Source organism: Rhinolophus hipposideros, assembly GCF_964194185.1.
Source record: "Rhinolophus hipposideros genome assembly, chromosome: 1".
NCBI classification, from domain to species: Eukaryota; Metazoa; Chordata; class Mammalia; order Chiroptera; family Rhinolophidae; genus Rhinolophus; species Rhinolophus hipposideros.
Genome location: NC_138047.1, coordinates 59,883,003 through 59,909,111, shown reverse-complemented (window position 1 = coordinate 59,909,111; position 26,109 = coordinate 59,883,003). Strand labels below are relative to the sequence as shown.

General features: G+C 42.3%; 1 protein-coding gene across 1 annotated transcript in view; it reads left to right on the top strand.

The window, feature by feature from the left end:
* Nucleotides 1-15,536: 15,536 nt before the first annotated feature.
* The window catches only part of RASGEF1B (RasGEF domain family member 1B), a 522,412-nt gene continuing 511,839 nt past the window's right edge, over nt 15,537-26,109 (top strand). The window contains exon 1 of the mRNA XM_081056600.1: nt 15,537-15,824. Coding sequence (XP_080912726.1) covers nt 15,756-15,824 — 69 coding nt within the window. The 5' untranslated portion in view covers nt 15,537-15,755. The remainder of the gene's footprint in view (nt 15,825-26,109) is intronic.

Genomic DNA, 26,109 nt, shown 5'->3' with positions numbered 1-26,109 from the left:
GACGCCATCCAACAGAACACTTAAATAAAAATCCAGTTGTTATGTCTTGCTGCTAGCTGAGCAAGTGTAGGGTAAACACCATTAAGGTTAAATGTATTACACTAGCTTCACTAATACTAATCTGGTTGAATGAGTGACGAGAAAGCCAAGAAACAGTCCATCAGCATGGAGGAACAGCCAATTTTGAATGATACAACAGAACCTTCTAAACTTAGACATGGGTATAATTAGGGGTGTTGGGCAGTCTTACCTGAAGTCACAAGAGGAAAACTGTTGAAAGTTTTTCCTTCATTTGGGGCCTGTTTATTACCTATAATTATTCTCCCTATTCAAGATTACAATCAAGGATGGTTTATATACTTTTCTTGTTCCTTTTCCTTTTTAATTCTCATCAAGAATTATTTACTGAGCATCTATTATGGCCAAAACACTAAGTTAAATTTTGAGAGAGCTAAAAGTGTAAGACAGAATTGATGCCATCCATATGTGTTTGGGCAGTTTACTTACATGCAGAAGGGACAGAACAGCCATAGTAGAAGGTAGTTTTTGATGATGAATGTCAGATGAGTTTCTGTATAAAATAGTCTGTGTTGACAGTTTAGTAAAAGTAGCCATTGAGCCGTTAGTTCCCTCCAGCCCTCATAGAGGAAAACACTTTATTTACCTCCAGTTTTCCCAGATTGCAGCTGATGCTCCTGCCTTGATCTACCTTTTCTGCTGGCAGTAAAATTCCAAGGTGTCATCTGGAATTTGAGGGCCACGCTCCATTAACACTGATGAGTGACTTATGGTTAAATCTTCATGGATCAGGCTGAACATGTCCCTGTAGGTTCTGGTTCACATTTCATTTCTGTGGGCATCACCAGCCTGCACTAAAATTGCTTGCATCATTTAACCCATAAGGGTGTACAACAAACGTCTGATTTATGGTTTAGAAAGTAGTCAGCTTGTTATCGAAAATTTCCTGGTTTCTTGGCTACAGTTTCATATTCAGTTCAAATACAATTATAGATTTCCAGGCCCTCATCATTTCCTGTAGGACTTGGGTCCATTTACTTTATATGTGGAATAATAAAGGCTTGAAAATGCCTATTCTAACAATAATGGAATCATATAAATTTACTTCTGAAAGCTAGAGGTTTATGTTAAGCACCCATGACAATTGAGTTGCCAGACTGTGTGTCTTTGTCATTGTAACGATTTGTAAAATAACCTTCAGATTCACAGGTATGGGAGTGACCAATTTTTAAAATATTTTAATGAAAAACCCAAGGGACCAAAAAATCCCCCATATTTCTATTTTCTGTCTAACTCTGAATAGTTGTTTATTGTGTCTACCTTGATTGCAAATTTAATGTCAGGAAACATTGTTGAGATGTATAATTCAAGGTTAATGAGAAGGTTTCTGTTACATTTAGTCGTGAGCCACAGGTTGAAGCCTCACCCTTCCACCACTAATAGTCTCCTCTACATTTTCCTCTAAAGCTATAAGATTCTGAACCTCTGAACTGCTCTCTCTCTCTCTCAATCTCTCTCTCCTTTTTGCCTGTGTGTTTGCCCTTTTGTTTAGGGAACTGGTCCTCACCAGCATTTCTTAACAAATCGTGTCTCTGTTGCAGTCTGGCTGTTAGATTGAAAGCCATTAATAATTGGCAATTTATAGCTGTCATAATGATGCTGGGGATTTTCCAGATGGCTTTTCTTTTTCTCTTGAGAAGGGCTAAGACTTATACTTGTTTTCTTTGATGGAATTTTAATCAAGCAGGCATTGGTCATGCCCCTTGACCCACAATAGGGACTGGACTTGGTTGGTTCATCTCTGGCCCGAGGACAGGCCTGTGTCTTGTTTTATCTAGGACAGGCTAGTGAGTTTATTAGAGCTTTGGCTTTCTGATAAAGGGATAAGGCTTCAGGAGGGTAAGAGTAAGATGGATTAGGATGGAGGTGGTAGAAGTGCTGGGGTGTTGCAAGTGTAAATAGAAAAAAAAGAAAAAAGAAATGCCTGTTTGAATTGTTAAAATAACTAAGCTAGTTGTTGAAGGAATAGAAAGTAGGAAGATGAGAGCATTATGTTTCTTTTGGGTCTATCTCGGTGCTAATTGTAGGCCACACACTTAACACAAGTTTAAATTAGGAACGAAATGGTAGTATCTGCTATTAAGCCTTATTGCAAGTAATTTTCTTACCTCCAACTTTGTTCCCCTTCTTGTCCCACTACACTTCTCACTAACCTTAAGAAAAGGAGAAAAAAGTGGACTTTTCTGTAAGGTGTTATACTTAACCTTATCTGTGCAGCATTTTGTTTCAGAGTGGGGATAGTGATAGTTGGGAACTATCTGTCCTGTGGAACTAATGAATGCTCCAGCGTCAAGCTTCTTTCTGCCTCACTGTCCTTGGGGTCGGGCTGCCCTTTGTCTAAAATCCTGTTGTTTTTGCCTTCACTGAAATCTCTGCATCAACATTTCCTCCTTACAAACCTGCTCTGACCTGCTTGCAATCCTCAGGCTCCTCACTCTGCTTTCTTCTTCCTCATGGCCCTCATCACTCCCCGGCTGACTGATTACTGTCTGCTTCTCTCACCAGAAAGTGAGCTCCATGCAGGCAGGGACTGTGTCTCTTACTGCTCTACGCTCGGGGTCTAGTATCTGGTAGAGATTCAGAAAACATTTACTGAATTCATGTATTCATTTCTCACCTTACATTGCATGTAGAACCCGAGCCTCTCTAAAAACGCAGCTCTGCTATGCTTGTTGCATTATCATAGATGCTGTATTCTGAGATGGGCAACTTTTCACATTTTAACATTGCTGAAATCAGGACACACGTTAAAAATATATGTTTAATGAGGTTGTGGTTATCACCCGTCAAAGCTGCTACTAAATTGATGTACATCTTACAAGGAAATGTGCCTTAGAACCAAGGACATTGTGGTAGATGGAATGGCCCCTTCACCCCGCAAAGATGCCCATGTCCTTATCCCTGAAACCTGTGAATATGTTACCTTACATGACACAAGGGACTTTGCACATGTGATTCAGTTACAGATTTAAATTGGAGAGCTTATTCCGGATTATTCAGGTTGGCCCAATGTCATCCCAAGAGTCAGTATAAGAGGGAGTAGGAAAGTCAGAGTCAGAGAGGAAGATTTGATGATGGTAGCAGAAGTTGGAGTGATGTGGGACCACAAGCCAATGAATGTTAGAAGCTAGAAGCTGGAAAAGGCAAGGAAATGGATTCTCTTCTGGAGCCTCCAGAGGGAATGCAGCACTACTGACCATTTTAGACTTCCATCTCCAGAATTATAAGATAATAAATTTGTATTGTTTTAAGCCACTAATTTGAATTGATTTGTTATAGCAGCCATAGGAAACTAATACAGGCTTGTTATTATAGGCAATAGCATGTATTACATTCTAGAAAGTTTCATAATCTTCTTGGGCATTGCTAAGGTATGTCATTCACTCTAGTTTTCTGGTGACAAAATGCCATTGATATTTCAGGATTTAGACAAGGTATAGTTGTAGAATCTTTTGATGCCATTTTGCAAATACTGTCACTGTTCCCATATCCCTTTGACCTACTCTGGAGGTCACCTGCAAGTAGTTCCTATATCAGAGTGACCACTCATCTCAGTATGCCCAAGACTTAGGGAGTTCCCAGGATGCAAGACTTTCAGTGCTAAAATTAGGAAATTCCTGGGCAGGCCAGGGTGGGTTGTTTACCTATCCATGGGGTTTCTATCTGCATTCGATGAGGACATTCTCTGACCATAGACCCCTCCTTATCTTATATATGTGGTGGGAGTTAACACTGCAGAGGGAGTTAACACTTGTCAAACAATGAGGGGTGAGAGTTGGCAGATGTGTGTCCAGCTTCTCCACCTTCCAGTGGGAATTTTCTGAGGCATGTTTCATGCAATCTCCCAGATGGTCCCCTCTAGGATTGAGCCCTAATTGCCCACCATGCTCACTAGTGACCTTCCTATCAGCTTTCCTGTTACCTTGTCTTCAGCCCTCACTAAGCTTCCTAGATAAACCTTTTTGCACCCAGTCTTTGCTTCAGTGTCTGCTTTTGGATGAGCGCAAACTGGGACATCACCCTAGGCTCAAGAAGAGTCATATGTGGTAAAGTCCGAAATCTCTCACATGGCCTCAAACATCTGGACGCTGTCTTCCCCTCTGGCTTTATCTCTGTTTCCTTCTCTCTTGCTCACCAACATCCAACCACACCAGCCATTATTCAGAATCTGTTCCAGATTCCTTCCTCACATAAGTCATTTGCATTTGTTCTTCCTGCCTGAATGCACCGAAGTTGTGTATGTTCTTTAGGTCCCCCACTCAAATGTCACTTCCTCATGGAGGTTTCCCTGGCTCTCTTGCACTTTTCCTTCATGGCACTTACTACAAATTACATGAGTTATTTTATTGGAGGAGATTATCTGTTTGTATATGGGTCTTGCAAAGGACTTGAACACGCTAGTATCACATGGTGTTGGTGTGCAGTAAGGTTAACGGGAAAAATCACAGGCAGAAGGGTCGGTGTAATGCATGTGTCCTTGTCCTCTGGCAAGCTAGCTGAGAGGTATGTAGCCTTGGCACAGCTGGACCAATTGTGGAAGTGCTTCACGAGAAGGACCCTGCTATGTACCACTGTATAGACTTATACGGTAACAGGGAGGGGCAGGGGACATCTGGTCAACCCACGATAGTGGCAGCTTCCTGAACAGAGAGTTAGCCTTATTAGACCAGAGCTTAGCTAGAAGTATCATCTCAACTTTTAAATGGGAAACCCCATCTGTTAAAAAACTCTTTTGAGTCCACACTTCCAACATATGTATATGTATTTATAAATCTGTACAAGTACCACTGTCAAACTAAATATCAAATAGTAGAGAAACTGAATTTCTTTTTTGAGATAATCATAAACAAAAATAAAATAAAAATTGAAAAATAGGAGTTGTAAATTTTCTTTGTGCACCTTAATAGGTCATTTTGTGTGTGCCCTGAAGTGCACACACTTCTCAGTGGAGATGAGTGCTCTAGATGCAGTGCTTTCCTGAGCAAACTAACGTCCTGGGGGAGCTGGTTACTAGGCAGACTCTGAGTCAGTAGGTCTGAGTGGGGCTTGGGATTCTGTATTCCTAATCAGCTCCCAGGTGGTGCCATTGGAACTGGTTTGTGAACCATACTTTGAGTATCCAGGCTCTCAAGCATCTTGCTGTTCAAATATTCATAAGCCACTGAGATTTAGATGCTCAGGTTAAACAGAGTGATACGGGATTTCTGTTTTTTGGAATAATTATCTTCTGTCTCATGGTTTGCCATTTCCAGATGGAATCAGTAGAATGTATGCGACCTTCACCTTGTTGTTGAATGATTGCCTATTGGAAAATACAAAAAGTGAAGGACAACTGGGCCAGGCAAATGTTTGTTCATTTCTCCTGGCCTTTATAATCGAACGATCTGTTGTCATTCCTCTGACAAGATGGAAAAAACACATTGAGCGCCATGCACAGTCTCTACGCTGGGTGCTTTTCATGTGCTACATATTTCATTTCATATCTGGCTCTAATGGCAGAAACCAGTCTGAATACAAAGAGATGAACTGTGTATGTGTGTGTGTGTGTGTGTGTGTGTGTGTGTGAGAGAGAGAGAGAGAGAGAGAGAGAGAGAGAGAGAGAGAGAGAGAGAGAGAGAGAGATATTCAGCCTTCTCTTCTGCCCCATCTGACCTGCTGTGAGGGGCGGGGCAAACCTCGCTCCCTGTGCTCAGGGATGTGGTGAGGATTTCCCAGTATGAGACAGAATCTGAGTGATTTGTAGGCATTTTTGTGTCGATTGTCTTTGCCCTCTAGGCATGAGCCATGTTGTATCGGGAGGGCAAAAGGGTTCCAAATGGATTTAATATTCCTTGAATGAGCTTCAACCATCTGCCTGCCAGCTCTCAGTGTGAGCATAATATATGTTTCCAAAATCAAACACAAAGGGCCTGTTTTTTTCTATTCTTTCTTTTTCCTTTTTTCAAAGGCTTTTAGTTTTGATCACTTGTGTTTTCCTGGTCTTTAGAGTGGGTTACTAGGGTCACCCTCTCTACAATTTTATTTGCTTTCATTTTGTTTTCTGATACCTCTGGCATATTTAAATAAATGGTTTCCCTGTTCCTGATCGCCATGTACCCCCTACAAAAGAGTATCCTTGAAATTAATAAATATCGATGAAATCCTGTGATGCGACCATGAGGTGGTTGGGATCAAACCATAGGCCTTCCCACTGGGCACAGATTAGACCTTGGACATCTGACAGTTTTTCCCAGGCTAAATCCGAATGCTGTTTTCTGGAATGATGAAATTTTAATGTTTATCCCCCTTCAAGGGAAGTCTTGTGGCTATTGATGGGCCTGGCCTAGTGGCTAATGTGATTTGGGTGTTGTGTGTCTTTGACCTGGAACCCTGTGTCACTTAAGGTAATTGACATCTTAAGCTCTGAAAGAGATGAAAATAAGTTAAGCCAATCAAATTGAATTCTTAACTTAAAATCTCACTAAAGTTTTAGAAATTTGGCAGGAGATTTGGAAAGCTCTTTAATGTACGTGAAAATTGGGTGTGATCACAATTGGAACTCTCTTAGCATTACTCAGCAGTCAAGTGTTGGGCAGGAGGTGACTCATGAAAGATGAACTTGGAAGACACTGTGAAGGCTTGGGGGAGTAGGGGTCAAAATTCTTCAGTTCTGCTCATTTTTATTTACTCACCAAACTTTGCATTGTGTTGTATTGGACAGTGTATATTTAAAAACTGCTTCCTCTTTAAATTCATCTCACATTCAGTTCTCCCTACAGCGGGAGGCTGAAAGAGCCCAATCCCTTGCTGCTCTCCTGGTCTAATGACGATGGGAGGTAGGGGAAGGAGGTGGGCTCGGGAGGACTGTCTGGATGCCGGGCCAGGCTCCATCTCTTTCTATGAGGTTGGTGCAAATGTAATTGTGGTTTAAAAAGTTAAAAAATTACAAAAACCGCATCACGTTTGCACCAACCTAATAGCTACATGACCTTGGGAAGGTAATAAGCATCTCCATGCTGTATATTCCTCAACTGTAAAGTAGGAATTCTGCCAGGGTTACCCAAAAGAGTTGAAGAAATGATGAAATGTAATAATGTATAATAATATATGCAACGTGCTTGGCGACGTGCCTCCCACCTACTACCCGGTTGGCTGTTGTTACCGTCATCACCACAGGAACGAAGGATGGAGAGAAATGGGAGTGTGGATGCCACATCATGACTTGTGCCGTTTGGCTCTGGAAGATGTTTGTGACACATACCTCTGCCCGTGGAGAATGGAGAGGGCAGGGCTGACAGGGGAAGGAACAAAGAAAATGGAAATAACTTTTTTTTTTAAAAGCCTTGGTTTAAATATGTCATTTTTGGTTTACATATGTCACATAAAACTCATGGAGGTATTTGGTTGCATAGGAATTGCCCCTTCCTTTCAGGCTGGTGCAAGATTAGCCTTGCTCGCTTCTCCCCACCTCCCTACCCCAACCTCCAGGTGTTTAGATTTGGTCTGACTTTGAGTGTCTTTTGAACTGTACTCGTTGTGAGACTGATGGAGCCGTTGGGGTGACTTTGTCTAGAACTCTTTAATCTCACTCGGTATCCAATGCAGAGCAGATCTGGGCCTCTGTGGCTTGTTAGAACAGAAGCAGCCTTTGGGGAACCGCATGCTTCTGGCCCGAGCCAAGAGCCTGTCCATTCACTTGCCCCAGCTGTCTTTCATGTGCGTTTTCACAGATGTGGGCCACACCAATTAGGACGGCAGACTAGCCAAAGGAGGGGTGGGAAGAAATGAAATGCAAACAGAAATGGTATTTGCCTCAAGCCCCTCCCGGGGTATCTTTTGGATCTTTAGCGTTCTCTCTGTTTGCTATAGAGTACCCAGGCTGTCACCTGTTCAGCCTTCTCCCTGTAGCAGTGTTGCTTTTGAGTGCTGGCTCCCTCTCTCCGCTCCACTGTTTGTGGCCTCTGTGGCCACCGTTGCCCACCAGGTAGTGCCATGGTCCTCGCCCTAACGTTCCCCTGCCTGGCGTTAGCTCCAGTTCTATTTGCTGCTGCCCATGGGCCACTTGGCTCCAAGGGCTCCATACTGGTGTCCCCCTTCTTTTACAAGTGACGTTGGCTCTCTACCCTGAGCCATCGTTCCTGGGGGTGTTGATAGCCTTGATTCCACGGTGGGATGTGTTGTCGTGTAGTCTCAGTCCCCTCATTGTCATCCGTGTTGACCTAGGCATTCCCACCATCACCACGAAGAAGCAGGTCCTTTCCCACAAGCAGAATGACTCTTATATTAAGACCCAAACAGGGAGGTGGGAGGTGTAGCTTATTCTCTTAGCCTCTTATCATACCTATAATATTGCAACTTTTCCATTTGTTGATTCAATTTCTCCAGGCTGCATCTCTCTCATGAGGCATACATAATACAAGTTCCCTCCAGGGCTGGGTTGGAAGATTGATATCATACCAAATGACTTACCCCTTAAACGGCCTAACTTCATTTTGTACTCACCATCAACCAATTATATTTGCCCAAACCTCTTTCCCACATTAGAATATGTCTCCTTCCTATTCTGAACAGTCAGGGCCTGGTTGGGAGTGTCAGGTGTTGTCTCTTTATTCATTAAAGAGCCTCTGGCCATCAGCTTTAAATATCCTGATTCTGCCAGGGAGCCCCGTTATAGCTTTTCAACTAAGTAAACCTTGGCAGCTCACTGTGCCAGGACTCAAACCTGAAAATCCTGCATCAGGGTAGTAAGCTTGGCTGTGATGTGGGAGTGGTTCCTCAAGGACTTGATGCTGGGTTCTTCTCCCTCCAAATCCTCCCCTCTCTCCCTCCGTCTTCCCTCCCTCCCTCCTCTCTTCTTCCATTTTGCACCAAGCTGAAAGGAAATGCTATTTCTCAGGCAACATCTCAGCCCTTGCACGATTTAGAGAAGATGTGGTTTCACACAATGGACATTGAGGAAATGACTCATTGAAAACAGCAATGGGCCATCAGGAGACTTAAAATCTGGCCCCAGCTCTACTATTATACTAGCTATGTAAACTTGGGTAAAAAACTTAACCTCTCTGTGCCTCTGATTCTGTAAAGTGGGCTGTGGGGAGGGAGAGTGGTAGATTGGACTAAATTTTTAAAAACACTCTTGTGGGGACAGAGTCCCAGAGAGCAGTTTCCAGGCTCTCAGCCTCATGTGGAAAGGTGTTGGCTTGGTTCTTAGATGGCCATCAGTAGTAATCGAATGGCTATCCGTTGTGGCTGGGTGGCCTTCAGCTCTTACCAGTTAGCCATTAGTTACTAATATAACTGCTGTGGCTACGCTAGGGGGTTGGTTGGTTGGCAGAGAAGTGGACTGCGGATTGCAGCTAGCAAGTGGGGTTGGTTGGTTGGCAGAGAAGCAGATGGCAGATTGTGGCTCCTGCTTCCTATGTCTCCAACCCAGCCTCCAGCGAGAATATAGTGGTGTGACTCCCCTATCTATGGCTCTGTTGGTGTTCCTTTTTGGCCTGACCATGTCCTGCCTTCTTGTGCAAGGAGTGGGACCAGAGACCCTGCATGACAGCTCTCTTTTTGATGGAAATGGGCTTCTAACAAATAGTGTTGGAAAAGGCCTGGTATATATTATGCTTTCCTGCCCACTTTCTTGGTGAGGTAGAATGGGGGCCCAGACTGAAGCCATGTGCTCACTTGTTGTACCAAGAAAGAAGGGAGGCAAATATTGAGTTAAGTCAATAGCACTACTTGAACACAGAAGATGGAACTATTTTCCTTCAAATTGTTTTGATTGCTGCCAGTAGCTGCGATTTGGTATGAAATCCACTCAGATCATCAGAAGCCAAAGGAACATATAGTGTATGAAAACATGTAATTGGCATCATTGTAACTCTGTGCAGTGTCTGATCTTAGCTGGGAGGAGGGAGTTTGTAGGATAACTTGTAATCTAGTTTTCTTTGTTGTAAAATAGATTGTTACCATTGTATTCCTGTGGAATAATAATTATAACATCTCAGACAAATAGAGTGCCTTTCTCAGGAGGTGCTTAAAAAGCTCAACAGACACTCAGTCAACCTTGTAAACATAGTAAAACCTGGCTGGCTTACATTTCTCTCAATTGAAAATTCCTATTAACTAGTGTCTCCCCTCATCTGTCCTATTGGGATAAATGATTTTCATGCTAGTGAATCTGACAACCTGAGAGACATTGAAGGGCCTCTGAATCACCAAAGAATTATGAAATCTTCAGTAGAGTTTCAGTGCTAATTGCAATTTATGACAGCCTAATTTTTTGAGAAATGGTAATTCATGTGTTGTACAGACTATAATTAGTTGGAATAGTTGATTAAACAGAGTGCTCTATTTTCTGACCATGCTGAAATACAGTATTTACAGTTATTGCAACGTAGCTCTCCCTGAGAGCCACAAAGGAAGCAAGGTAAATGAAAGTAGTATTCCTTATGGGTTGGCATAGAAAAATTATCACTCATTTTGGGTGAATGATCATTTCCAGAGCTTTATTCTTCAACTTCTACATTAGCTTCTAAATAAGATCAGAAGATAGGTAAGTTTTAAAAATAGGTCATTTGCTTTTTATGGCTTTGCCATTTCCAAGGTCATGGCTATTGTTGATACCTAGACATTTAGCTCTTATAGCAAAGATGAATGTCTGTAAAATCAAATTTTGGATGATAGTAGAGTGTCTTCATGAACAGATTTTTTTAAAGGAGAGTATCAGTGCAGATTTAGTTGTGTTCATTGGTCCATTTTAAATATTTTATTAAAGAGACAGATCTTAAATCAGTTAAGATTAACTTGATAACTGTTTTTTTTAATGTGCAAGTTCTTAGTGATGGTATCTTAAAAAGCAAAGAATTTTTGCTCAGGTTCACTTCAAAGAATAGAACATTTAGGAATGTGTGAAGAAGAAAATAAAAATAATCCATTCTATCACCCAAAGAGAATTATTAACTGTCTTTTCACATGTTTCCCTCCACTTTCTTCCTGTATATATGTACATGAGCATTTTACAAAGTTAGCTGTATACTACATGTACTGTTCGCTGTCCCCCACCAACATTACATAAAGGAAATATTCTAGGTCAGTAAATATTCTTTTGGAACATACTGAGAGCTCACTGGATTTATGAGCCATAATGTTAAAATAACTTGTTTTAACAATAACCACTTGTTATTGTTGAACTTTTGATGGTTTATAACTTTTGGTATATAACTCTGCAACAAGTCTCTTTGCTCATTTGTTTGTCTATCTGTCCATTTTTTTCAATCAGTTTTTACCAAGTGCTGTGTGCCAGGCTCTGGGCCAGGAGTTGAGGATATGTCATTAATCATAACCCTCCTACTACTTACCGTGTTTCTCTGAAAATAAGACCTAGCGGGACAATCAGCTCTACTGCGTCTTTTGGAGCAAACATTAATATAAGACTCGGTCTTATTTTAACATAAGACCACGTATAATATAATATAATATAATATAATATAATATAATATAATATAATATAATACCAGGTCTTATATTAATGTTTGCTCTAAAAGATGCATTAGAGCTGATTGTCCGGCAAAGTCTTATTTTCAGGGAAATATGGTAGCATTTGTTACTAGTACTTACTAGAGACTAGGTACTTTATTCATATTAGTATATTAGTTATATGAATATATATTAGTATAATTATCATTCTAATAAGTTAGTATAATATAGCATTAACTAATTTGATTTTTATGAGGTAGGTATTTTTATCATTCCTGTTTTCCAAATAAGGAAACAGAGGTTCAGATAATTGAAGTGACTTGCCCAAGAGCACTCAGCTGATGTGTGGAAGAGCCAGAATTCGAACCCAGGCAGCCTGACTCCAGTGCTGCTCTTTTAACCATGGTGGTGATTGTTTCAGTAAAAAAGACACTCACTTGCCCCTAAGGGCATGAAACAATTTTAAATGTAATCATCTTCCAATGATTCTCTGATTATTTTCTTAGGATAAATTCTAGAAATGGGAATATTAAGTCGAAGAGTATAAACACCTTTCCTGGTGAATAACGCTGTGGTCAAAGTTCTAAAGTGGGGAGGATGAGATTATTTATTTGTTTGCTTTTTTTTTGGCCTGGGTTTCTGTCCTTGCTCTACCAGAAAGGTGGAGCAAATAGGTGTGGTAGTGGCAGGTCCTGGAGAAGATCTGGGCAATGTTCTTGCTCTCAAGGCTGGGTCAGTGGGTGGCTGCCCTTCAGAAATGTTTATTTCCTCTCGACACTGCAAGATCCAAGATGGCAGAGGGAGGAGGGATGGAGAGGAAGAGCTCATCAAAGGAATGAGTGTAGGTGGCAAGTTGGCAAGTGAATGTATCACCTTTTAAGATGAACATCACCACAAGAAAATGTCTCGGCTCACTAAAAATCACCAGTTCAGCTAGACTTTCTCATTTCAGTTAGTATTTAGGACAGCTTCTTTTGCACCTAAACCATCAATTATTCACACATGGCAAGTTACTATCTGTAAATATTCCTTGTGTTCCTCATTATTGCCACACTCCTTCTCAAGTCCCACTTCTTCAAATGAACATTACCCGTCCTTTGCCACCTTTCCATGATGCAGTATCATGTAATAACAAAAGCACAGACTTAGTGGGTGGCTGTCTTAGGGTCGCTTCTCTGGATCTGCCCCTAGCCTGCTATGTGGTATTGGACAATCTTTTGGCTTCTCAGTGGTCCCACCTCTGAAATAATAGAGTTGTAACGACAATGAAATCAGGTGACATGAGTAGAAACGAGTAACAGCTGACCGTTAAATTCTTAATATAAAAATAACAAAATAAAACACTGCTCTAAGTGCTTAAAATGCACAAATTTACTTATTCCTCAAAACAATCATGGTAAGCCTGATTGTAGATGGCTCTCATGGCTTTCATCCCTGGTGTTAGTTCTGTGATTATGTTACACGGTGCAGCCGAAGGGACTTTGAAGACACAATTAAGGTGACTAATCAGTTGACCTTAAGCTAGGCAGATTACCCAGGTGGGCCTGGATCTTACACTGATATAATCACATGAACCCCTTAACAGCAAGAAGTTTTCCCTGGCTGTTGGCAAAAGAGGAGGTCAGAGAGATTGGAAGCATGAGAAGGACTCAGTGCAGTTGCTGCTTTGAAGATGGAGCGAGGGGGTCACATGAGAAGGAGCCTGGGCAACTTCTAGGAGCAGAGGGCTAGTCCACAGCTGACAACCAACGAGGAAACTAGGGCCTCAGATCTACAGCTGCAAGGATCCTGCCAACAACCGGAGTGAGTTTGGAAGGGGATTCTTCCCTGAGCTTCCAGATCAGCACCTAGCTGGCTAGTATGTTGGCTTCAACCTTGTGAGTCCCTAAGCAGAGAAGCCAGGCAAACCCACCCAGACTTCTAACACACAGAACTGTGAGATAATAAATGAATATTGCTTTAAGATGCTAAGTTGTGACAGCAATAGAAAATGAATACAAGCCACATATAGTAGCTATCTTTATTATTATGTGCACTTTGCAAATGAGGAAACTGAAGTACAGAGAAATGAAGTCACTTGCCTTTAAAAAGTGGGATTTAAATCAAGGTAGTCTGTCCCCAGAGCCCAGGCTCTAACGTAGGGATACAATGCTGGAGAAATTTGTAGGTACTCATTGCATATTAGTTTCCTTTCCCTTTTTAGTGAGATCCAGAGGGCACTGACAGCGACTTTTTTCGATTTTGCTGCGGAGGGTTATCTGGTGCTGTGGCAGGGGGTTCTGGATAAAGACAGCACACTGGGAACATTAGTTTTCCTCATACGAGTAGGTCTTTACATATTATCACAAACCTAAATATTTCATAGCCTGGAATGCAAAAGATGATACCAGACATTTTTTTTTTCATAAATTTATTTATTTATTAGTTTCAGGTGTACAAAACAAGGTAATACTTAGACGTTCATCATCCATATCCCTCACACTGTGAACCCCCCTCCCCCCATCCACCATCCCTCCGACCCCACACCGAACCATCACATTATATATATAAAATTATAGTTGGCATTCATTAATGTCCAGCCTCTGGTGTCCAATGCCATGATCAGGTATCCACAGCATCCCTGAGGTGGATACCAGACATTTTAAAGAAACTTGGGTTTTGATAATCTCTTCACTGCAAAAAATCCTTGACTGAAAAAAGTTTGGGAAGCACTGAGCTGATACATTCAAACTAATTTCACACCCTTCATTCCCAGTTTATTGTCTAAATTCACAGTGAGTTTGCTGTACCAGCTAGAATTCTGAACAGAATCAGGAAATCTGGACTCGACTATTCATCACCATCTATCCAACCATCCTCCATCTTCTAAGCATTCAGTCAAACAAGCATTTATAGAATGCTCCTATATGCCTCGAGTGTCTCCAATACAATCTGACCTGATGAAGTCTTATGAACTTTTCCAGTTCTGTTTCCTTGCCTATGAAATAAGATGATTTGACAAAACCTTCTCTAGGATCTCTGTCACCAATCTAATGCTTCCAGGGTTTTTTGTATGGGCTGACCTCTGGATTTGACAAGGTAGAGCCATGTTTCTCAATTCCAGCTTGGTACTGCCTGCATCAAAATCTCTTGGGGTGCCTTACAGAAAAGCAGATCTGGTTTGGAACAAGCTCTCTAGTAGGACTTCGGCTTTTAAACCAGCTATCCAGGTTATTCTTATGCACACTAAAGTTTCAGATGCAGAACTATAGGGGTGCCACATAAATATACATCATAGGTCTTGTGTCCTAAAAGGACCTCCCTTATGGAAACACAAGCCTTCCAGGTTCGGAAAGAACAACAGGGCCACACGGGTCTGTATCAGTCTCCTGGCCACACCCGCCAAGGCCAGGGAGGGAGCTGTGACAGTGCTTATGGAGCACACCTGGCCTCGCCCCTGTGCCTACAAAGTCCCCTTTCCCCTTCTGGGGCTTACCTGTGCCTACCCTTTTCAATGACAGAGGTTAATGTGAGAACAGCAGTGAGAGTTCTTCCTCCCTACCTTCAGGAGCCTTTTCCCTTCGAAAGGGAGGGTGGCGCTGGTGCAGGCTGGTGGGGGAGCCCCTCTGGGCAGCTGGCACCTTGCAGCAGTAACTCGCCTGGATTAGGCAGCGGCCCGAGGCAGCACCTTTCCCACCTCCATCAGCACCGAGCAGGGGAAACTGGGTGAGTGGGTCAGCCCCACGGGCCGGCAGTAACAGGCCCACCCCCGCCTTCGCTTGCCGATCTCCGGCTGAGCCTAAGGCCTCGGCTCCGACCGAGCGGTGTCGCTGGAGTGTCGGTGCCCAGGCTTGGGCCGGCCGGTTGCTGCGCCCCGGCGCTCTGCCCGCCCGCTGCCCCTGCCCCGGCACGGCCGTCCGTCCTGCGGCGCCGTTGGCCCTCCCGCCACCCCCTCGGCAGGGCCCTTCCCTTACTATGGTAATAGTGACATTCAGCGCGAAAGGCTAGCGCCGCCGCTCCCGCAGCGCGGGGGCTCGGTCGGCGGACGGGGCTGCGCGCACCTCGCGCCCTGAGCTGCGGTGCCAGGCGGCGGGCGTGCTCACGCCGGCCCCCGGCCTCTGCGGGGCAGCCCCCTGTCACGCTCGCGCTGGCCCGCGAGCGGCGGGCAGGACCTCGCGGCTCGGGCTCCCACGCGGGGAAAGGACCGATCCAGCGCTTCTGCAGGGACCCCGCCTTACTCCTCGTATATGGCAAAGTTTCTCGCCGAGCTCCTGGGCTGCACACTGCCGAGCAAGGGCGCCTCTCCCATGTTTGAGGTAGGTGGAGGGTGTGTCCCCGCAGCCACGGCTGGCGGCGGGCATCCCCGGACTGGGGCCCTGGCGGTCCCCAGGAATTGACAAGGGTGCGGTCTCGCTTGCCTGGTTTGCACCTGGATGTCTGGGGTGGGGCAGGGAGAGGATGGCGAGGAGGAGAACCGAAGCCTGCACTCACTCCTGCGTCCCTGGACCTCATTGAACCTTTTTTATTTTTGTTTTTTATTTTTCTTCCCTAGTTGACAGGCGAGCACGTTTTCTGTCAATCTGGACTAGGTGTTAGAGTTGATCTTTCCCTAAAATGCCAGGAATGTCTGAAAATGAGCAGTCTCTTACAGTCCCTCTCTGCTGCCTACTCTGTTTCTTCCTTTTCTCTTTTAACCTGAAAACATAACAATAAAATCATTAGGTCAGAAGGTTTCTACCTTCCTGCCTCCTCCAACTACTTCCAACCCTCTCCTAACCTCCAGCACGCCCGCAGACACAAGAAGTTAACTCATTTCTTCTTCTGTGAGTGAGACACGTTTGGGATGAGAAGGGTTAAAGTAGGATTTGGCAGATCGGGTGAATAAGTCACAGTTCTGAAGGCAGGTCCTTCTAATTGCTCACGTCTGCAGGAAATGGCAGTGATCTGATGTAAGCATCTCGGCAAGCAGTTGTTTATGACAAGGCTGACTTGTTTGTCCTCTCGGGGGGCGATGGTGGCATCAACTTTTAAAGTAGGAAACCTATATTGGTCAGTCAGTAGGGACTGCTTTACACTATGCACAGTCGCTCCTTTACCTCTACAATGTAAACTGTGTTTTGTCTCTGCCCACAGCCCTTCCCCAGTAGGCTGCCTGATACCGTAGCTTGGCCTGGACCAGAGGGTTTCGGCCGCAGTCCTGGCCAGGTTAACCAGTGCTGCAGTGTGTGCTTGCAAAGCACTCACTCAGTGCCAGGGCCTGACACTTTCCCTGAAAGCCTCAGGGCTACTCCAGGAGCTGCCTCAGCCCTGTCTGTCTGCAGTGTCCCCCACTGGCCAGAGAGAGCAGAACTTGGTCTCTTCTCTCCTGGGTGCAGGATCTTGTCCTTCTGTAAAGCAGCTCTTGAGGATTCAAAGTCTTAGTCTCTTCCCTGACTGCTTGGGAGTCTCTCCTCACCTTTGGCAACTGTAGGTGTTCTTACCTTCTGAGATCCTATGGTCACATTCCTTTGATTTTTGGAGCTCAGATTGCTCAACCCACACATAATCTCTGCTATGTGACAAACTGGTTTTTAAGCAGGGAGATACCCATAGGAGGTGAGAGAAACCAGACTGAAATGCCTGAGCACATGGTAGTCTGGAATCTAAAAAATAATGAGGAGCCTGGAAAAGCCAAGTTTTCCATGCCTGCAGCTAAAATTATCTGTCTCCTTTGGCATGTAACATCTCTGCCCCTTTGCTTCTCCATAATGTAAATATTAGGCAGCATTTGGGGGGTCATTCCAGACACCTGAGGTACTTCTTTATAATTGTTTTTCTCTCTATCTTACTCTTCACTTGTATTTGGATTTATGTTCTTAAATGACCAAGACCCATGCCAAGTGGTTTTGGTTGTATACACTGCTTTTTGGTTGTATATTTCTGATTGTTTTATCCTCCAGTCAATAGACAGCCCACCTTTATTTCTTAAAATGATTAGCTCTCAATCATTGCTTGTTGGAAGGAGCCTTACATACTAGTCAGAGACATATTTAGACAACTAAGAAATGAGTGGCTGTTTCGTCTTTGAAGAGCTCCAGGGAAAGGGAATTCCCTCAGTCAACGAGGGTAACTCTTTCTATCTTGCTTTGTGTTATTTTCTACACATCTAGAGGCAGGAGTTGCTGTAGCATTTGCTCTCTCCTTTCTACAAATGATTAATACAGTGTTAGCTCAAGCATTCAAAAACATTTCGCCAAGGTATCACTTTTAATCAACATTGCTGGAGGAGTTAAGTGGTCTTCTCTTTCCTACCTAAGGGGGAAGATCTGCACCCAAAGAGGTGAATAATTGAGTCAGGAATGTGTTTTGAGGATGTTTTCTTCTCAGGTAAGAACCCCTTTAAAACGCTCTCACTCATAAATGAAGAGGCAGTTGCTGAACTTTCTACATCTGAGGGATAGAAATGTGTAGGAAAGATATTCTTAAACCTTTCTAAACATTCATTTCCTAAAAGTGAAAGTGCTAGGATTTAAGAAATTTTAGGCAGCTTTTCATTTCCACCAAATGCTCCAATTCTAACTTTGGAGGTTACCTTTAGTTTCAGGAAGGTCAAGCGAAGAGAGGAATGTTTCATAATGAATGGCCTTTGGTTTCATTTTGGATAGGAGTAGCCAAGAATGCCATTTCTTCCTACATAGGCCAATTAGGTTTGCACAGAGGAGCTTCTTCCTGAAAGAGTATTGAATCTTGACAGGACGACTTGTGTGTTTGCAGTTGTCCCACAAGGGAGAATGGGTGATAGCGTGTGGAAAACACAAGGCAAAAAGTCACTGGTTGAAAACCAATTCCAACCGGGGCCTTGCTGTATCATCTTCAGAGGCTAAGGACAGAGGGTGTGCATTTGAAACTACTGTCTTCATGATCATTTCGATAAACTTTCCTTTCCTTTTTCTTAGTAAAGTACTTAACTTTACAAACCAAGTCCTTGAGAAACAATTTTGAAATTTCAGGAAAAACAAATAGGAAGTTTACTGTAACCATGGCAGTGCCTGAGCACTGGGCTAGATTTTTGGAATAATGTTTGGGCCACACCAAGGCAGAGCTCCTGCAGAAAGTGGGCTTGCTGTGGATGATGCTGATAGCTACAAAGGCAGGGCATTCTAAGCACCAGATTAATGGTTTAAGACCAAACAGGTCCTACTTATATGTGTCCTTTGAGCTTGGGTGGTTGGTTGTGTGGCCGTGGCATCCATTCCTTCCCCCTTTAAGCTCTGAGGTATTATGAACCTGCCCCCACCTCCAGCCTCAGTGTTGTTTTACGCTATGTCTTGGTGAGAGTGATATAAGTCTCCTGTCACTCCAGGACAGGAAGTGGCAGGAGAATTATATTGTCAGAGGCAGTTGCTTTTTCTCCTTCCAGGCCTCTCTTCTCTTAGTCTACAAACCTGCATTTTTAATACTGCCATCCTCCGTCATCTAACCTGGTGGGGTACCTTTCAGGAGCCATATCCGTCTGGTTCTGTAGAAAAGGGATGTTTAATCCATGCCGGTGTTCATGGATGTGGTCTGTAGAATTGTCACACCTCATGTATATTCTACTCATTTCCGCATTCTGTTTCCCATCTCTACCAGTATTGCTGCCTAACTGTAACTATAGTTTAATTTTAATTTATATATAATAACTATCATTTCTTGCCTACTCTGGGTTAGGCATTGTTCTAAGGGCATAATATACATGACTTTAGCTATCCTCCCAATAGCTCCAAGACATAAATGTTAATAACCATGTTTTATAGATGAGAAAATTAAGGTTTAGAGAGTTTTAAGTAATTTTCTTCAGGTCATTCCAGTAATGTGTGCTAGAGTGAGGGTCTCAGAGTTCATCTACCTCTCTCAACTATGGTTACTTGGTATTTTGGTTTTTTTGGTTTTGTTATATTTGTTTTCTGCCTCAGCTTCACTCCTCGGTACACTCTTTCCCTTTGAAAATAGGGAAGGGAAACCCCACTATTTGACATTTTCTTTTATTCTTTCACCCTCACTATATTACCACTGGAATGGTGTGAGTACCGTACTCCCGGGAATGTTCAATCAAAGGCTGATTGAACTCAGATGAATTGTCAAGGGAAAGATTCAAGTTCAGTTGCCATGACTCTTTACAGAGAACGTCTGTTTGCAGAGCGTTTCCTATATGTTGTCCTGTTTTGTTCCCCAATCACATTATGAGGTAATGTTGTCATCCCCATTTTAGAAGCAAGGAAGCCAAGGCTTAGAGTCATTACACGAGTTCTCCAAGGTTACTCACTTACTAAGGGTCTGATCTGGGAGATAAATCCTGGACTCTGATTCCACAGTGCTTCGCTAACCAGCTACATTGGCTTACCTGATCTTTCCCTGGCCTCTGATCTCTGTCTCATCCATTCTATCTTTTGGACTATTGCCAAAGCCATCTCCCTTAATAGCCCAACTTAACACAGTACACATTTATATACCTCACATTCCTTGGTGGTTCACTATTGCATGTGGATTCAGCAGGTATGCAATTCCTCTTGACAGTGCTGTCGCTGCTTAATTTTCTTGTCCAGTCTTTCCTTCTTTCTACTATATTCCTAGTATTCCAGCCATTACTCCCATTTCTTGATCATGTGCTCTCACCTCCAAGCTGTTCCTCTGCCTGTTATTCTATTGATGTTCAGCTCCAATCTCATCTCCAGATCCATGCCCTCGGATGACAACTAGCCCACTGAATATTATTTGCATTTGTTTCTATATGAGACTGTGGACAACTTTCTCTTATGACTTCTCTATGCTTCGGTTTTCTGTCCTCACGCCAAATGCAGAGCAGTTAATGCCTAGAATGAACTTAGACTAGTGCTCAGTACATGGTTACTGCTGAGGCTCTTTCCTGTGTGTCTCTGACCTCTTCTGCCTCAAGAAGTAAGTATGCTTTCCTTCTACACCACCTAGCACTGTATTTTATACCTAGCACAGTAGTTTTGCATCAAACAGATGTATGATGGATCGAGTTGATCTTCCAACCCTGACGGTTCATTATTTTATTTGCCTCTAGATTATTTGTTATCTGAAATTTGAATGTAACCGTCGACCTGTATTTTTCACTTGCTAAATCTGGCAGTCCTATCTTCTATCTTACCTTCCTCCTGTTCCCTCAGAAACCAGCTCATAGAGTCTAGTTCCATTCAGCTGTGGAAGCCTTGTGTCCATCCTCTCCTCTTTCTAGCCCCTAATATGTCAGAAATCCTGTCCCAGGCTACAGGAGCCACCTACAGGGAATTGCAGCTGGGCAACTGTCTGTCCCCACTGCCTCACTGGTATGGAAATGCTCCAGTGAGCAAGCTTTCCACTTCAAGTGCGGGGCTGTGACTGAGAGAGGCATATTACTGGCCTCCTCTTTATTCATTCTTTATGTGTTCACCAGCTCATTGAATTGTTCATTCATTTAACAAATGTTATTAAGCGCAGGCTCAGTGCTAGGAGCCCCATGGAAGCCTTGCTAAGAAACATTCAAACTATTTTGACCCACAGTAAGAAATATATTTTACATCGCAACCCTGAATCCACATAGCTACTTCTACCCATATAACACTGAAATAAAGTTTCAAGAATAACACTTTTCTTTATGATAGAGGATTATTCCAATCTTTGCAATTCCGTTTTTCCTTTCCATTTCTTCCATTCTGTGGAAAAATTAAAGGGGGGAAAGACCCACTGAATTGATTTCATGAGTTGTGACCCAATTGGAAAAGTGCTGCCATATACAATGTGCTACATGTAAAAGATTCTCTTTTAACAGACCAGTTTGTGTTACCGCACTATCCCAGTACTGTACTTCCACCTCGTTATAGTATACATTAGATTTTTGTGGTCTGTCTGGGGAAGCCACTCACCATGCATAACATTATTTTTAGGTAGAAAATATTTTCAGGGTTTCAAACAACTAACTTACCAAATAACTTTTGATACATGTCCTCCCTCTAAATTGGGTAAAAGGTTTGGTTGTTATCTGAACGTATTTTATGACATGTTTTTTTGTTTTGCACACTGTTCTCAAATATCAATGTATTTCTCTCTTTGCATCCACTCAGAACACATGTGCTCCACGGGTTGAATTGGCCCCTTGGGCTACATTTTATGGATCTTTCCAGTTTTATATTTTAATTGGCCCTATCCCTTGTCTTGTGATGGAAGTTATACTTTCAAGCAGTTTTTCTCCCTCTAATTTTCCTGATAAAGATCTTGATTTCGTCCATTACAATGAGCTCCTTTGTCTGTTTAAAGGAATCTTACACACTTTCATCTCATCATTCTGAGAGGCTTCAAGCATCTAAAGAATGAACCATGTGGTCAGGCTGTTTTGAAGGCAAATAGCTTGGACGAGTATGGCTGTATCTTTAGTGATTGGACATTGGTGGATGATCATAAGAGAGAAGTTGACTTTGAGAATAATAGCTCCTGTTGCCACAGCTGGGCTTTCTGTGGGGGCCGTTTGAATTATAAGCTAATGGATGCTGAGTTTATCTTGTAAATTCACAATTCAGTTTGTTTGAGGGCCAACTGAATGACTCTACCATATCTGGGCCATTGTATATGCACTGTCAACTCTATTTCCCTTTGTGTTAGCTGCTTTTAAACTCTGCATGTGGTCCTAAATGCACGCATTTCATTTATAGGAATATTTGGTCCCATTATGATTACATCTCTCTAATGGCTTCTTGCTGAGAAACTGTTACCGGATTTTTTTCCTTTTTGTATTTTGATAAGAAAAGACTGGTGTTTTTCTATCTGTCAAATGGCCAGTGCTGGCTGCATGTCATAGGGAGCAGGGATAGGAGCTTAACTCTTTGATTTATTTCCTTTTGCTTAGTTCTTTTCAATTTGTAATGGGGTGTTTTTGTGTATTATGAATTTCTTTACTTTGCAAATCTTTGATGAAATGCAGTTGGTCCAGTAGTCACGTTTATATTAGAAAAGTTGTACCTACTTAGAGTTATCTATGGAAGTGGCCCATAAATAAAATGACAAGTTTTATTTATCTGAATTTTGTGAGCGTAAGGACTCTGCCTCCTACCTTTGGAGAGTCTTAAATATATTCTAGGCCTATTTCTTCAAATACCTATAATATATTACAGTATTTTATGTCCCTTTCAAACCTCTACATTTTCAAACCAAAACTGGGGACTCATCACCCTCCCTGCAACCACCTGGAACCCACTTCTCCTTTCCAACTCTATCATCAGCCAAAGCACCACGCGTCTTCTTTTGACCTAGTAGCACCGTGGTGCTCTCTTTCTTTCCTTTTTCCTTCATGAACAACCTGTCCGTGACTCCTGCAGATTCCGTTTTGGTTTTGTACCTTTCTTTTTTATCCCTACTAGTCTTTATCCACTGGTCTGACAAACATTTATTGAGTTTACTGACTAAGGGGCAGTAGGGTCTGTTGGGATTTCACAATAGGCCACTAATTGGTTTGATTCCCTGAAGTCTCCCTCCTCTCCACTTTTCCTGAATCTGCTGCTAGTATACCACAGTGCCTTTTCATTGTCACTTTCCTACATAAGAGTCTCCCTGACTTTCTACTTACAAAGGCTCAAGTCTTTAAATTCTGCATAAGTTATTTCTAAGGTATTCTCTTAGGGTCTCCTGGTGCCTAGCCAACTTTACTTCTTGCCATTGATTTTCTTCCGTTGATCCTTACATGTCAAAGGCAAATTCTTGCCCCTGTGTCTTTGTTGTTTATGCTATTCGTCTATCCTATAATATGATGACCTATCCTTATTCTTTCCATGTTTCCTAACTAAACACTACCTAACCTTCAGGGCCATAGTGAAAACCCACCCAACCTTTTCGGAAACCCTCCTCAAAGTCACAGCAGAGACTAAGAGTACACAGGTTGGAGAATCGGGTATTTGGCTTCAAATACTGGCTCTCCCACTTCTTAACTGTGTGACCTTGAATAAATTTCTTTGTGTCTCATTTTTATTTTCTGTAAAATTAGTATAATAACAGTAGCTATCTCATTGAGTTGTTATGAGGATTAAATAAGATAATTCAAATAAAATACTTAGCCTGGAATCTGGCATGCAGTAATTGACAAATAATGTATAACAATGTTATTGTTGTTATTATTACATACTTTCACCTTGATCCCAATAACCCTGAGTTATCTCTCTTCTTTGACTATTTTAGAAATACCTTATACTTTCCTGAATTCGCCACAGTGCGAAGCACAACGTTAGGTACTCAATCAATATTTATTAATTTTGAATACACGCCATATGCTGTTTTAGCAAAATCTGGGAACCAATTTATTTCTGGATATATTTAATTGTATTTCATGGAACTGTGACAGCCTCTGTCCTTTAGTGACTTTCCCCTAATCTATGGGACATATATTGATGCGAACTTCGGCTACAGTCGTAAAAACGATGAAAATGTACTTTTACATACAAATTCATGTCATAAGTCAAAATGTGACTCGTCAGACCTTTGTGTTCCATGCTGTTGGTAGAGAATTCCAGCTGGATGTCAGCCAGATTATTCCAAAATTAATTTACTCTGAAGAACACTTAGCCGATGGGCTTCCTTATTATATTTCCAGTGGGAAAGAGGGAGTAATGATGCCCTGCTTCCCTGCAAACTCTGTTGGATGGCCTGAAAGCCTGGGAATTTACTTTTATGGAGATTATTTGAACTTGGCTGGAAGTCAAGTGAGGGTGCCTACAGAGAGGCGGGGAAACTGAAGAGCAGCAGTGTTACGAATTGCAAAGCACCTGCACCAGGGGTCTTAAGATCTGAATTCTGAGCCTGGCTGAATCCTCACTGGCTGAATGCTACTGAAGGAAATCTGACTGGTTCAAGCGCTCACGTGATATAAGTTTCCCCAGAGGACGTCAGCTGACCAAAGCAAGGAGAGATCCTTGGAAGAGAACCTGATGTCCTCAGGGTGGGGGTAGGTTATGGGCTAGCACAGTTTGGGTATAAGTGATAAGATGACTTCATTGATAACCACATTTGGGTACATAAAGTTTGTTCATGTAATCTTGTCCATTTTCTTCTTTTCTATTTTCTTCTTGAATCAGTGTGCAATCTAACCCACCAAGCCTTTTTTTTGTTTGTTTTTGGGGTTTTTTTTGGCCCAACAAGCTTACTCTTGATGTTCATTTTAACCAAATTTCATACACATTAAAATGTGTTGTTGTGTCTGTGAGGAGCAAGTGGGGTAGTATGGGAGAGGTCAGATGTACATACAGAGCCACACACAGACAGAAAGACATACAGACACACAGTGATTCGCTCCTGGAAAGACCATAATGATCAGACCTCCACATCATGATCAGTGGTTAAAATGAATCCAGAAATATCACTGGTTTTATTTACCAACTTTGCTCCAAAATCTTACATTTGTTTTTATATGTGAAGCTAAGTGCATGGGACACTTCTCAGGGGTTAACAAATTGAGCTCACTTCCTTTCCTTGCACTCCCTCCTCCAGCTTAGGGAGGTCCTTTCTAAGAGTCTGTAACATAGCTGTGTGCGATTTTCATTTTTTCCATCTCACTCTGCAAATAGAAACTGATTTCATTTTTTTTGGTCATGTATAAAGAAATAGCGCATCTGATTTCACAGGCCGGAAATAAATGATTGGAAAGCATCCAGCCAGGCCCTGGGGAAGCCCCTAAAATTATCCTCTACCTTATGGACTGTCCAGATTGTATGTGTCGCTGGGGAAGATGCGGGAAGGAAAGTGGGATTTGGGAAATAAAATTTTCTTGGGCGCAGATGCTATGAATGAATCAGAGGGCTGGATGGGTACCCTTATGCCTACTGTGATTTTTAGGGGTTCATTTGCTTAGTGCCAGGTTTGGATGTCCAAGCAGCTGGGCAGACCCTCTGGGGTTTCTAGTTAATGCCCCTCCCTCGCTCTGCATGTTGTATGAACTTCCGTTACAAGTGAATTATGCCTAGATAAGTAGAGGGACTTCTCTTGGCTTACCTTGCATTGCATCTTTTGTTTGGGATTGCTATGAGTTAGAGTGACTCACACATATGCCCTCACTTAGCAGAGTTGATGAATAATAGACAATAATAACAGTTCTTTAGAATTTACCAAAATACCTTACATACAGAATTTTATTAGAAATAGAGAAACAGTATGGGGTTATTTTACTCTATTTACAGATGAAAAAACTAAGGAACAGGGAATGAAAAATATTAGCTATTAGAAAACAGCTTGGGTCTAAAATTGTCCAATGGCCTTAGCAGATAATAAAAATAATTTATCACCTTTTTTTATATATGTCTTCCTCCTTAATAGAATTAAGAAAATAGCACTATAAACACACCCTCAATGGAAATCAACAATATGAAATTCTTTGAAAATTGTAAAGTAGTACAATAAAAGGGAAGTTATCTTACCTCAAATGCAGTTTGGAACAACAATGCAGGGTGTGCCTAAATACTATAAAATAGTATTATTATTTAAATGAAATATCCCATCCTTAGTTAAGATCCTTCCCATTTCTGGCCTTGAAGATGAACATGGGAACAGCCTTGATGATCTATTTTCATAGGCATTTCCAAGCCCTTCTTTGTTCCACAAAAT